This window comes from Procambarus clarkii, chromosome 53, assembly GCF_040958095.1.
Source record: "Procambarus clarkii isolate CNS0578487 chromosome 53, FALCON_Pclarkii_2.0, whole genome shotgun sequence".
Classification (NCBI taxonomy): Eukaryota; Metazoa; Arthropoda; class Malacostraca; order Decapoda; family Cambaridae; genus Procambarus; species Procambarus clarkii.
Genome location: NC_091202.1, coordinates 25,208,033 through 25,221,783, shown reverse-complemented (window position 1 = coordinate 25,221,783; position 13,751 = coordinate 25,208,033). Strand labels below are relative to the sequence as shown.

Sequence of the window (13,751 nt, the reverse complement as noted above, 5' to 3'; positions counted from 1 at the left end):
CCTGCCAGCTTGATGGATAAAGGTCCCCCCCACCCTGCCAGCTTGATGGATGAAGGTCCCCCCCACCCCACCCTGCCAGCTTGATGGATGAAGGTCCCCCCCACCCTGCCAGCTTGATGGATGAAGGTCCCCTCCACCCCACCCTGCCAGCTTGATGGATGAAGGTCCCCCCCCACCCTGCCAGCTTGATGGATGAAGGTCCCCCCCACCCCACCCTGCCAGCTTGATGGATGAAGGTCCCCCCCACCCTGCCAGCTTGATGGATGAAGGTCCCCCCACCCTGCCAGCTTGATGGATGAAGGTCCCCCCCACCCTGCCAGCTTGATAGATGAAGGTCCCCCCACCCTGCCAGCTTGATGGATGAAGGTCCCCCCCACCCTGCCAGCTTGATGGATGAAGGTCCCCCCCACCCTGCCAGCTTGATGGATGAAGGTCCCCCCCCACCCTGCCAGCTTGATGGATGAAGGTCCCCCCCACCCTGCCAGCTTGATGGATGGAAGGTCCCCCAACCCTGCCAGCTTGATGGATGAAGGTCCCCCCACCCCACCCTGCCAGCTTGATGGATGAAGGTCCCCCCCACCCTGCCAGCTTGATGGATGAAGGTCCCCTCCACCCTGCCAGCTTGATGGATGAAGGTCCCCCCACCACCCTGCCAGCTTGATGGATGAAGGTCCCCCCCACCCTGCCAGCTTGATGGATGAAGGTCCCCCCTACCCTGCCAGCTTGATGGATGAAGGTCCCCCACACCCCACCCTGCCAGCTTGATGGATGAAGGTCCCCCCCCACCCTGCCAGCTTGATGGATGAAGGTCCCCCTCCACCCTGCCAGCTTGATGGATGAAGGTCCCCCCACCACCCTGCCAGCTTGATGGATGAACGTCCCCCCAACCCTGCCAGCTTGATGGATGAAGGTCCCCCCACCCTGCCAGCTTGATGGATGAAGGTCCCCCCCCCACCCTGCCAGCTTGATGGATGAAGGTCCCCCCCACCCTGCCAGCTTGATGGATGAAGGTCCCCCCCACCCTGCCAGCTTGATGGATGAAGGTCCCCCCCCCCCGCACCCTGCCAGCTTGATGGATGAAGGTCCCCCCCACCCTGCCAGCTTGATGGATGAAGGTCCCCCCCCCCGCACCCTGCCAGCTTGATGGATGAAGGTAACCACAAGCTTACCTTGGTGATTGTATTTAATTAAAACAGGTATTCTTAAAATATTTGCCCAGTTCTTTCTTATAAAGATCTGTGTTGAGTTTACACTAGCAAGAAGCGTCTTCATTCCTGAGTTCTGTTCTTTATAAACAAAGACTGTCTTCATCGTACTTGTGTTGCTTCTGTCATTCTTATTTGACTTGAGTTTATTAACCTTGTAACCTGAGTTTCGACTGTTTGCATGTTTGCAATTTTTATGATAACTAGAAGAAGGTTAATGTACACCTGTCAGGTAAGCTTCGTGCAGTCTCTGGTATCGCGTGCACTGGCTTCACAACCACTACCTTCGGGTACACTACCAGCATGGTCGACAACCACTACTACTACTACTACCACAGTCAACTTCAATCCCACCCAACCACTTTAAATGTACCTTCAGTGCTACCACGATCGCCAGCACCACCACAACCACCATCTCCACCACATGACCACACCCTGTCAACAAACCTTGCAACATAATGCCTCATTATTTTTTAGACCACTTTCTGTATACCATCAACTCCTTCCCCCTGCCCCTCCCGCCCCCCCCCTCCCCCTTCTCCTGCCCCTCCCCCTCCCCCTGCACCTGCCCCTCCCCTCCCCCCTACACCTGCCTCTCTTCACCTCTCCTCTCTTTATCTGCCCGTCTCTGCTCCCTCCTCTCTCAGTCTTTTTCCACCATTTTATTCTGCTTCTCCCCCTCCCCCATTCTCTACCCCTCCCCCATTTCCCCCCCCCCCCTCATACCAACCACACCCACGCCTATATTTGACTTAAGTTAAGATCATCCTTGAATCACTAATTGCAATTTTTTCCATTGTAACTACGTCGTTGTATAACTTTCTCTCTTTAAATGTAATGCTTTCTGCACATATCTAATTATATATATATATATATATATATATATATATATATATATATATATATATATATATATATATATATATATATATATATATATATATATATATATATAAATAAAATAAAAAAATATTCAAGGAAGGGGGTGGTAGGAGAAAAGCACACAGAAACTGTATTGGAGGGGATCTAAACATTCCCTCTAATGCGTTATGCGTGGTTTCCTCCGAGGCTATGGGTCCCCCTTCTTCCAGCTAGAGGTGGTACTCCCTTCCATATTTCTTAAAAAAAAAAAAAAAAAAATATATATATATATATATAAATATATATATATATATATATTTGATGGTTACAAGATATACATGGGTTGATACAAAAATAATAATGCAAAAAGGTGCTTAAAGGTTATGGATCTCTTGAAGAACACAACAATGGGAAACATTGATGAATGTCACAGACGGGTTCGATCATTGTTGCAAGTCAAACACTTCTTCGAATTCCTCTGAAGTTGGACTAGTGCCCAAGACGCAACAGGCATTTCCCCTTTGAATCGCAACACTGAGGCGCTGGAACAAGAAACTTTTTGCTCTCTGGTCTTTTGTAGCGCTGATCAATTTGTCCCCCAATTCCTTCAGGAACTTCAATGCACATTTTCCCCACGAACCGAGGGTCTCCGAGCCGATCGGAACAAAGCTGTAGCAGTGTGCTAGACCTCTGTATTTAATAATTTTCTGCGATTCCCTGAAAGAAGCAGCACCACCGCTTTCACGTGTGCTGTAGTGGAGGTAGGTACTGGCCAGTGTGGCAGCGCACGTGTAGTCCCATACCACTTGCTTACCATCCTTCCAAGGTAGCAAGGTGACCCCATCAGGGCGCTTCTGAGGGTCGTTAGGTCTGGATAAGTGTGGTTCTCTTTGTGCCGGGCAGCGGGCTGTGGCGAGGCTCCTCTTGATGATGTCGTTGACTTCTTCATGTCTTGCAATTTTACCCTGTGATTTACGACATACCAGACCATGACGACCATATTGGTCTGCCATCGCAGTTCCGCAGATGCACCTATGTTCGGTGAGGATGGGGGCGGCAAGGCGAAGGGCAACTCCAATGCGGAGAGCGTCATGACTGAGGCGAGTTCCCAGGGCTGCATTGGGCACAGCAAATAAAAAATCCCCGGCGTGGGGTGCTGTTACCGCTAGGAGGCGGGCTTTGTTTTCAGCATCAGCGTTGTCAATCATTGCTGTGACAGTCTTTTCCATTATGGGGCTATCCCAGTGGGCCTGCTTGTGGTCTTTTGGGACTTGTGGTCGGGGTTGAGGGTGTGCAATGGTGTCCCATTGTCTGGCTGCTTCGATGAACGTTTGATCATGAGTTCCCGCTGTCTCTCTCATACGCTCTGGTAGGATCTGCCCTACCAATTCGTTGGCTGCTGTACATGAGGATAAGAATGCTGGAAGTGCTACCTCAGTTGCCTTTCGTATGCCTATCCCTCCAAATCTCACTGGTAGTGTTGCTTGGTCCCACTGACTGTCATCTAAATCTAGGTTGAGCGCCTTCCTGAATATTGACCTGAGGAGCTCATCATATTGATTTAGAAGTGGGTTGCCAAAAGTTGGTGCACACCTTAAGAAGTATGTTAGCCTGGGCAGGGTAAGGCACTTTGTGAGAAGGTAGAGGGCATCGTGGGAGTCCAAGTCCCCAATTCACTCTTCCATCCTCTTTAGGTCTCTAAACTTTTCGTCAAGGACTGCAGCAATAGCATTGTGGCCCAGAGGTGCTCCGAGTAGTGTGCTGTCGGTAGGTTTAACGACTGAGGCTTCTGGTAGAACTGATTTCACTGCTCTAATGATTACTTCACTAGATGCAATAATTTCGCACTTGGAGGGGCTAAGAACGAGACCCATGGACTCCCCCCGTGTCTTCACCAGCTGTAAGTCTTCTAGCAGGGAATCTTGTGTGCCTGCCAGAGTGCCATCATCCAGGAACCAGATGTTGAGCTCGCTGGACAGTCTGGTTGTAATTTCTCGAACCGCTATGCAAAAGAGGAACGGTGCAAGTGGGTCACCCTGTTGAATTCCCTCTGCTGAGGTGACTTCATGTTTGCCAAACAGGAGGGTTGAGTCTTTGCTGTAGCCTGCTGACACAAACGGGAGAATGCTTGGGCAATGTTCCTGGACTGCAGTGAGGATTGCTTCCCTTTTGACCGAGTTGAAAGCGTTTTTAAAATCTAATTTTACTACTGCCTGGTCTTCAGTAAGAGAGCTAATGTAGGCTCGTGCAGCATGAGCCGCTGCTTCACAGCCTTGGGGGACTCCAAACCCCAGCTGGTTGGGTTGCAGCATGGTGGCTGCTTCCGTTCGGATACTTCTGACAGCAGCCCTTGCAACTAGGCGGCGAAGGGTATTACCAACGGCAATGGGTCTGATTCCTCCCCCCTTCTTTTTGAGGGCACATAGGGATGCACCAAAGAAGAATGGTTTGATTTCATCAGGGATTAACCCGGCGAGGCAGTTGTTGACAAACGTTGTGATTTCTGTCAGGAGCGCTTCTGCAGCTGGGCCAAGAACAGGGTTCACCATTTCCTTCACATGTTGAGGTCATACCCCTGTGTAGCCTCCTGAGGAGCCCGGGGGAAATGAAACGATAGCTTTATAAACCTCTGACTCCCGGAGGACGAGAGGTTCCTGATTAGGGGCGAGCCTGACCTGTGGGGGAGGTTCACCTACGGCCCTGAGGGGGTGTTTTTCTCTCAGTGCTTTGGCTGTGGTTTCATCCCTGGGCAAAATTTTGTCCTCACTTGTGATTAACCTGAGTGCCCCGACTGTATTGCCCTCTTCAATTTTCTTGCTGACTTGGGTACCTAATTTTCTGTTGTCGCTGATTGTCGTACTTGGTCTGCCTCGGCGGTGTTTGGTGTGTTTGGGGAGGCGTGTTTGGTGTGTTTGGGTATATATATATATATATATATATATATATATATATATATATATATATATATATATATATATATATATATATATATATATATATATATATATATATATATATATATATATATATTATTAAATATGACCGAAAAAGTAAGATTAATAATTCTAACACGAATTTTCTCAATCTTTCGTACATTTCTTTTCACTGTTGGAGGTAATTCAAAAATCAATTCTCCAAAATTCATTTTTATATTTAGTCTGACGCGACACTTGAGCGCGTTTCGTAAAACTTATTACAGTTTCAAAGACTTTACACATACACAACTGAATAGAACTTACATATCTCCGATTTGTTTATATCTACATTTGAGTGAGGTGGATGGGGTGAGGTGGTATTTAATAGGGTATTAATTTCATCAACACAAGACAGAACACGAAACAATGGGTATTGAAATGGAAGTGATTGTAGAAAGCCTATTGGTCCATATTTCTTGATGCTTCTATATTGGAGCGGAGTCTTGAGGTGGGTAGAATATAGTTGTGCATTAATTGGCTGTTGATTGCTGGTGTTGACTTCTTAATGTGCAGTGCCTCGCAAACGTCAAGCCGTCTGCTATCGCTGTATCTATCGATGATTTCTGTGTTCTTTACTAGGATTTCTCTGGCGATGGTTTGGTTGTGGGAAGAGATTATATGTTCCTTAATGGAGCCCTGTTGCTTATGCATCGTTAAACGCCTAGAAATAGATGTTGTTGTCTTGCCTATATACTGGGTTTTTTGAGGCTTACAGTCCCCAAGTGGGCATTTGAAGGCATAGACGACGTTGGTCTCTTTTAAAGCGTTCTGCTTTGTGTCTGGAGAGTTTCTCATGAGTAGGCTGGCCGTTTTTCTGGTTTTATAGTAAATCGTCAGTTGTATCCTCTGATTTTTGTCTGTAGGGATAACGTTTCTATTAACAATATCTTTCAGGACCCTTTCCTCCGTTTTATGAGCTGTGGAAAAGAAGTTCCTGTAAAATAGTCTAATAGGGGGTATAGGTGTTGTGTTAGTTGACTCTTCAGAGGTTGCATGGCGTTTCACTTTCCTTCTTATGATGTCTTCGACGAAACCATTGAAGAAGCCGTTGTTGACTAGGACCTGCCTTACCCTACAGAGTTCTTCGTCGACTTGCTTCCATTCTGAGCTGTGGCTGAGAGCACGGTCGACATATGCGTTAACAACACTCCTCTTGTACCTGTCTGGGCAGTCGCTGTTGGCATTTAGGCACATTCCTATGTTCGTTTCCTTAGTGTAGACTGCAGTGTGGAAACCTCAGCTCTTTTCCATGACTGTTACATCTAGAAAGGGCAGCTTCCCATCCTTTTCCATCTCGTAAGTGAAACGCAGCACGGAACTCTACTCAAATGCCTCCTTCAGCTCCTGCAGATGTCTGACATCAGGTACCTGTGTAAAAATGTCGTCAACATACCTGCAGTATATGGCCGGTTTCAAGTTCATTTCGACTAAGACTTTTTGCTCGATGGTACCCATGTAGAAGTTTGCAAACAGGACACCTAGGGGAGAACCCATGGCGACCCCATCTACTTGCTTATACATGTGCCCATCCGGGCTCAAGAAGGGTGCCTCTTTAGTACAAGCTTGGAGTAGTTTCCTCAGAATATTTTCTGGTATGTCAAGAGGAGTACAGGCTGGATCACGATACACTCTGTCGGCTATCATCCCGATTGTCTCGTCCACAGGTACGTTGGTAAACAGCGATTCTACGTCCAACGAGGCTCTTATCCCTGTGGCCCGTGTGCCACGCAGTAAGTCAACAAATTCCTTTGGAGACTTCAGGCTGAAGGCGCAAGGAACATAAGGCGTCAGCAGGCCGTTGAGTCGCTTCGCCAGTCTGTACGTGGGTGTGGGTATCTGGCTAATGATTGGCCGAAGTGGGTTTCCAGGCTTGTGTCTTGACATTTCCATACCCATATCCAGGTTTATATTCCCCAATGATCTTTGGCAGGTGGAGTCCGGATTTCTTGGCGTTCACAGTTTCGATCAGTTTGTTGACCTTTGCTTTCAATTCGGCTGTAGTGTCCTTCGTTACCCTTTGGAACCTAGTTTGGTCAGAGAGTATGAGGTTCATTTTCGCCAGATATTCGTCTTTTTTAAGAATGACATATATTGGCGACTTGTCACCTCTCCTGACAACTATCTCCTTGTTCTCACGAAGGCTTTTAGCTGCCGCTTTGAGCTCGGGGGACAGTATGGTGCTTCTGTAATTGCCTCGATTCTTTCCTCCTTCTGCAATAAGTTCTGCTTGTAAGGTATCTTTGGTAGTGACCTTCTTTTGCGTCTCGAGGTCGAATATGTCGTCCAACAGAATTTCCAACTCTACTTTCCGGGCCATCTCACTCGGTCTGGACATAACGTGACAGTTTATGCCCAGATTTAGGAGAGTGACTTGGTCCTCAGTGAGGTTGCATAAGCAACAGGGCTCCATTAAGGAACATATAATCTCTTCCCACAACCAAACCATCGCCAGAGAAATCCTAGTAAATAACACAGAAATCATCGATAGATACAGCGATAGCAGACGGCTTGACGTTTGCGAGGCACTGCACATTAAGAAGTCAACACCAGCAATCAACAGCCAATTAATGCACAACTATATTCTACCCACCTCAAGACTCCGCTCCAATATAGAAGCATCAAGAAATATGGACCAATAGGCTTTCTACAATCACTTCCATTTCAATACCCATTGTTTCGTGTTCTGTCTTGTGTTGATGAAATTAATACCCTATTAAATACCACCTCACCCCATCCACCTCACTCAAATGTAGATATAAACAAATCTGAGATATGTAAGTTCTATTCAGTTGTGAATGTGTAAAGTCTTTGAAAATGTAATAAGTTTTACGAAACGCGCTCAAGTGTCGCGTCAGACTAGAAATAAAAATGAATTTTGGAGAATTGATTTTTGAATTACCTCCAACAGTGAAAAGAAATGTACGAAAGATTGAGAAAATTCGTGTTAGAATTATTAATCTTACTTTTTCGGTCATATTTAATAATATATGTCTACAGGAAAGACTGCTACCAAAATATACTAATATATATATATATATATATATATATATATATATATATATATATATATATATATATATATATATATATATATATATATATATATATATATATATATATATGTATGTGTGTATATCACGAAAATAAACACGTGATTAGAAATGTGACAGTGTCAGACCACGGAGGAAAATTGAAACAGGAATTTCCTTAAGTACTTTCGTATATTAATACATCTTCAGATGGAGTCTGAAGATGCACTCCTTCTGAAGGTGTATTAATATACGAAAGTACTTAACGAAATTCCTGTTTCAATTTTCCTCCGTGGTCTGACACTGTCATATATATGTATATATATATAAACCATTATTACAATTGCGGTTCTGTTATGGATATTGAGGTGATGAGGTGAACACCTTCTGCCGCTCAGGAGACGAAGAAACACTTGATCACTTAATCTTTCTGTTTTATTATATGTTTCGTGAAGAAGGTGACATCTTCAGGACCTCTGGGAACACCAGCACACTACACTTACATGACGGGACAATCCGTCCTCCTGTTGAGACAGTACCCATTGTGACGGTCGTCAATAGTCAGAATTCGTACGTTCTTAGCTTTTAGATAGTAGTATACTGATTAGTAAGGAAATATTTTAAAATAAATGAAGCTTAAACACAAACCTAAATATTTCTAGGCCTAGTATAGCACACATATGTACTATATTAGGCCTCAGATATCGTGTATTAGTCCTCGGGAGGCTGGTTAAGTTAGTTTAGTCAAAGCAACACAAGTAAAAAATAGTTTTCCGGGTTGTCCAACTCAATAGTTCAGATTTCTACTTTCTAATGTCGTCGTACGTGGGTATATGTACTATGCTGCTCACGGTTACTACAATTACTGCCACAACAGGAGGATGGGCTGGTGGGTGACACAGAAAGGTGGGCTCACCTTACAACACAGTTCCTCTCTGGTGAAACAGCTGGATGCCTGATGCCAGATTCACGTGACACAGAGTGAATGTATCCATCTCGTTAGAGGCGCTGCCCGTCAGTCACTGCACAGTTACCCCGCCACACTACGGCTCAAGTTTCCAACACTTGAGGCCGGAAACTTCCCAGTATTCCTGGGAAAGAAGAAGTAAGCCTTGGTGCCAGTACTGACAGAAGGGACCACAATAAGTACTGAGCTACACACAAGTCTCATTAACAAGTATTCTCTGTAATCGACTTGAGAATGGTCCAGGACGGACCGAAACGTCGTCGTCCCTTCAATTTCTAGTGTGTGGTCTGGTCAACATACTTCAGCCACGTTATTGTGACTCATCACCTGCACAAGTATTCTCTGTAAACTGTTGAAACAACAAAGGAATCACGTTGAGAATAACTGAAGACCTGGAGCACCTTGGTAACGAATGGGAAGCCTGGAGGTACAGGTGGAAACTTGTCCCTGACAAACTTTATATAGTTTTATGGCAAATTTGTTTAAATAAATAGGAATAAGAAGGCTGGCTAGACTGTATTTTCCTAAACTATCAACAAGAAACATTTGGCATTGCTCACGAAAGAAATTGGTGTGCAAGATGCTGAAGCAAGCGGAGATAACTAGGAAGACACTGAAGCCGGTAAGGGAGTACCTGAAGGACTGGAAACAGTGAGTCGCAGTCAGAGACGAGGTTTCGAACCGGAGGAAAAGCGCAAGCAAAGTTCCCCAAGGGTGGGGAGGGGGGAGGGGGGGAGGGAGGCCTTATACTGTACCAAATTGATGTAAATTACCCCCCCCCCCCCTCCCCTCCCTCGAGGGAGTGAGGTCTTGTATGTCAATGTTTACAGACGATGCGAAGCTGACGAGGAACGTCAAAACAGAGGATGACTGTAGGAAGTTTCAGGAAGACCTCGACAAACTCCACATTTGGGCAAATAAATGGTTGCTAGAATTAAATGCCAACAAGTGTAAGGTGACGAAGATGAGACAGGGAGAGAGGAGACCAAAAGGCTTCTACACCACAAGAGGAAGTCAACTATGGTAGCTGGCGAGAGAGAGAGAGAGAGAGAGAGAGAGAGAGAGAGAGAGAGAGAGAGAGAGAGAGAGAGAGAGAGAGAGAGAGAGAGAGAGAGAGAGAGAGAGAGTGAGAGAGAGAGTGAGAGAGAGAGTGAGAGAGAGAGAGAGAGAGAGAGAGAGAGAGAGAGAGAGAGAGAGAGAGAGAGAGAGAGAGAGAGAGAGAGAGAGAGAGAGAGAGAGAGAGAGAGAGAGAGAGAGAGAGAGAGTGAGAGAGAGAGAGAGAGAGAGAGAGAGAGAGAGAGAGAGAGAGAGAGAGAGAGAGAGAGAGAGAGAGAGAGAGAGAGAGAGAGAGAGAGAGAGAGAGAGAGAAAAGGATTTGGGAGCAGATATAATACCAACACACTCACCAGACGCAGACATTGCAACACAGTCACCAGACGCAGACATTGCAACACAATCACCAGACGCAGACATTGCAACACAGTCACCAGACGCAGACATTGCAACACAGTCACCAGACGCAGACATTGCAACACAGTCACCAGACGCAGACATTCCAACACAGTCACCAGACGCAGACATTCCTACACAGTCACCAGACGCAGACATTGCAACACACTCACCAGACGCAGACATTCCAACACACTCACTAGACGCAGACATTGCAACACAATCACCAGACGCAGACATTGCAACACAGTCACCAGACGCAGACATTGCAACACAGTCACCAGACGCAGACATTCCTACACAGTCACCAGACGCAGACATTGCAACACAATCACCAGACGCAGACATTGCAACATAGTCACCAGACGCAGACATTGCAACACAGTCACCAGACGCAGACATTGCAACACAGTCACCAGACGCAGACATTCCAACACAGTCACCAGACGCAGACATTCCTACACAGTCACCAGACGCAGACATTGCAACACACTCACCAGACGCAGACATTCCAACACACTCACCAGACGCAGACATTGCAACACAATCACCAGACGCAGACATTGCAACACAGTCACCAGACGCAGACATTGCAACACAGTCACCAGACGCAGACATTCCTACACAGTCACCAGACGCAGACATTGCAACACACTCACCAGACGCAGACATTCCAACACAGTCACCAGACGCAGACATTGCAACACACTCACCAGACGCAGACATTGCAACACAATCACCAGACGCAGACATTGCAACACAGTCACCAGACGCAGACATTGCAACACAGTCACCAGACGCAGACATTGCAACACAGTCACCAGACGCAGACATTCCAACACAGTCACCAGACGCAGACATTCCAACACAGTCACCAGACGCAGACATTCCAACACACTCACCAGACGCAGACATTGCAACACAATCACCAGACGCAGACATTGCAACACAGTCACCAGACGCAGACATTGCAACACACTCACCAGACGCAGACATTGCAACACACTCACCAGACGCAGACATTGCAACACAGTCACCAGACGCAGACATTCCAACACACTCACCAGACGCAGACATTGCAACACAATCACCAGACGCAGACATTGCAACACAGTCACCAGACGCAGACATTGCAACACACTCACCAGACGCAGACATTGCAACACAATCACCAGACGCAGACATTGCAACACAATCACCAGACGCAGACATTCCAACACAGTCACCAGACGCAGACATTCCAACACAGTCACCAGACGCAGACATTGCAACACAATCACCAGACGCAGACATTCCTACACAGTCACCAGACGCAGACATTCCTACACAATCACCAGACGCAGACATTCCAACACAGTCACCAGACGCAGACATTGCAACACAATCACCAGACGCAGACATTCCTACACAGTCACCAGACGCAGACATTCCTACACAATCACCAGACGCAGACATTCCAACACAGTCACCAGACGCAGACATTGCAACACAATCACCAGACGCAGACATTCCTACACAATCACCAGACGCAGACATTCCAACACAGTCACCAGACGCAGACATTGCAACACAATCACCAGACGCAGACATTCCTACACAGTCACCAGACGCAGACATTCCTACACAATCACCAGACGCAGACATTCCTACACAATCACCAGACGCAGACATTCCTACACAGTCACCAGACGCAGACATTCCTACACAATCACCAGACGCAGACATTCCTACACAATCACCAGACGCAGACATTCCTACACAATCACCAGAGTCAGACGTAAGCAAGGATAACATCGCCTCTTCAAAACACTCTCCACAGCCTTGTTAGAGCAGTACTGTAGTACGCAGCACCTGCCCGGACTCCCCACCTTGTCAACCATAAAACAGTACAAAAGTTTGCGACAAAATTAGTGAAGGAGTTAAGAAGGCAAAGGGAACTGAACCTCACAACCCTGCAGGAGAGAAGAGATGGAGGGGGGGACATGATTGCGACATACAACATACTGAGGGGAATTCACAAGATGTTCAAAGTCTTCAGAAAGTGAGAGAAAGTGGAATGAGAGGACACAAGTGGAAGCTGGAATCTCAAATGAGTCGAAGAGGTGTAGGGAAGAACCTGTACGGGGGGGCCAGCAGGTGGAGTGTACTGAGAAGGAGAAGGCGTGGAAGCCACCTCCATCCACAACTTCATGATTCGACAGAGAATTCGAAGGTTAGAATAGTTAAACTCTAACTATTCTAACGATCCACCAGCAACACTAGACTTAGTGTTTTCCTAAAATGAAGGCGATGTTGACACAATAGACCATGAGACGCCCCTAGGAGCTGGCCGCCGACGGTGTTGCCACGCTTGAACACGTCGTGAAGCTGAAGGTGTTGTTACACCAAGAACACGTAGATGAACACGAAGAAGAAGAAGATGAAGAAGAAGAAGAAGAAGAAGAAGAAGAAGAAGACGTAGATGAAGACGAAGAAGAAGAGACATGACAGACGCGGGGGCTACATCACGACGAGGGACTCTCTGCTGGAAATACAATGAGAAAGACAAACGGAAGGGAAGCCAGCAGACGGAAGGGAAGCCAGCAGACGGAAGGGAAGCCAGCAGACGGAAGGGAAGCCAGCAGACGGAAGTGAAGCCAGCAGATGGAAGGGAAGCCAGCAGACGGAAGTGAAGCCAGCAGACGGAAGGGAAGCCAGCACACGGAAGGGAAGCCAGCAGACGGAAGGGAAGTCAGCAGACGGAAGGGAAGCCAGCAGACGGAAGGGAAGCCAGCAGACGGAAGGGAAGCCAGCAGACGGAAGTGAAGCCAGCAGACGGAAGGGAAGCCAGCAGACGGAAGGGAAGCCAGCAGACGGAAGGGAAGCCAGCAGACGGAAGGGAAGCCAGCAGACGGAAGTGAAGCCAGCAGACGGAAGGGAAGCCAGCAGACGGAAGTGAAGCCAGCAGACGGAAGGGAAGCCAGCAGACGGAAGGGAAGCCAGCAGACGGAAGGGAAGCCAGCAGACGGAAGTGAAGCCAGCAGACGGAAGGGAAGCCAGCTGACGGAAGGGAAGCCAGCAGACGGAAGGGAAGCCAGCAGACGGAAGTGAAGCCAGCAGACGGAAGGGAAGCCAGCAGACGGAAGGGAAGCCAGCAGACGGAAGGGAAGCCAGCAGACGGAAGGGAAGCCAGCAGACGGAAGGGAAGCCAGCAGACGGAAGGGAAGCCAGCAGACGGAAGGGAAGCCAGCAGACGGAAGGGAAGCCAGCAGACGGAAGGGAAGAG

At 47.3% G+C, this 13,751-nt stretch overlaps 1 protein-coding gene across 1 annotated transcript in view; it reads left to right on the top strand.

Moving 5' to 3' along the window:
* The window catches only part of LOC138352466 (coagulation factor V-like), a 97,056-nt gene extending 84,083 nt beyond the window's left edge, over nt 1–12,973 (top strand). Inside the window, exons 6-7 of the mRNA XM_069304963.1 lie at nt 10,845–12,263; nt 12,809–12,973. Coding sequence (XP_069161064.1) covers nt 10,845–12,263; nt 12,809–12,973 — 1,584 coding nt within the window. The remainder of the gene's footprint in view (nt 1–10,844; nt 12,264–12,808) is intronic.
* The last annotated feature ends 778 nt before the right edge of the window (nt 12,974–13,751 follow it).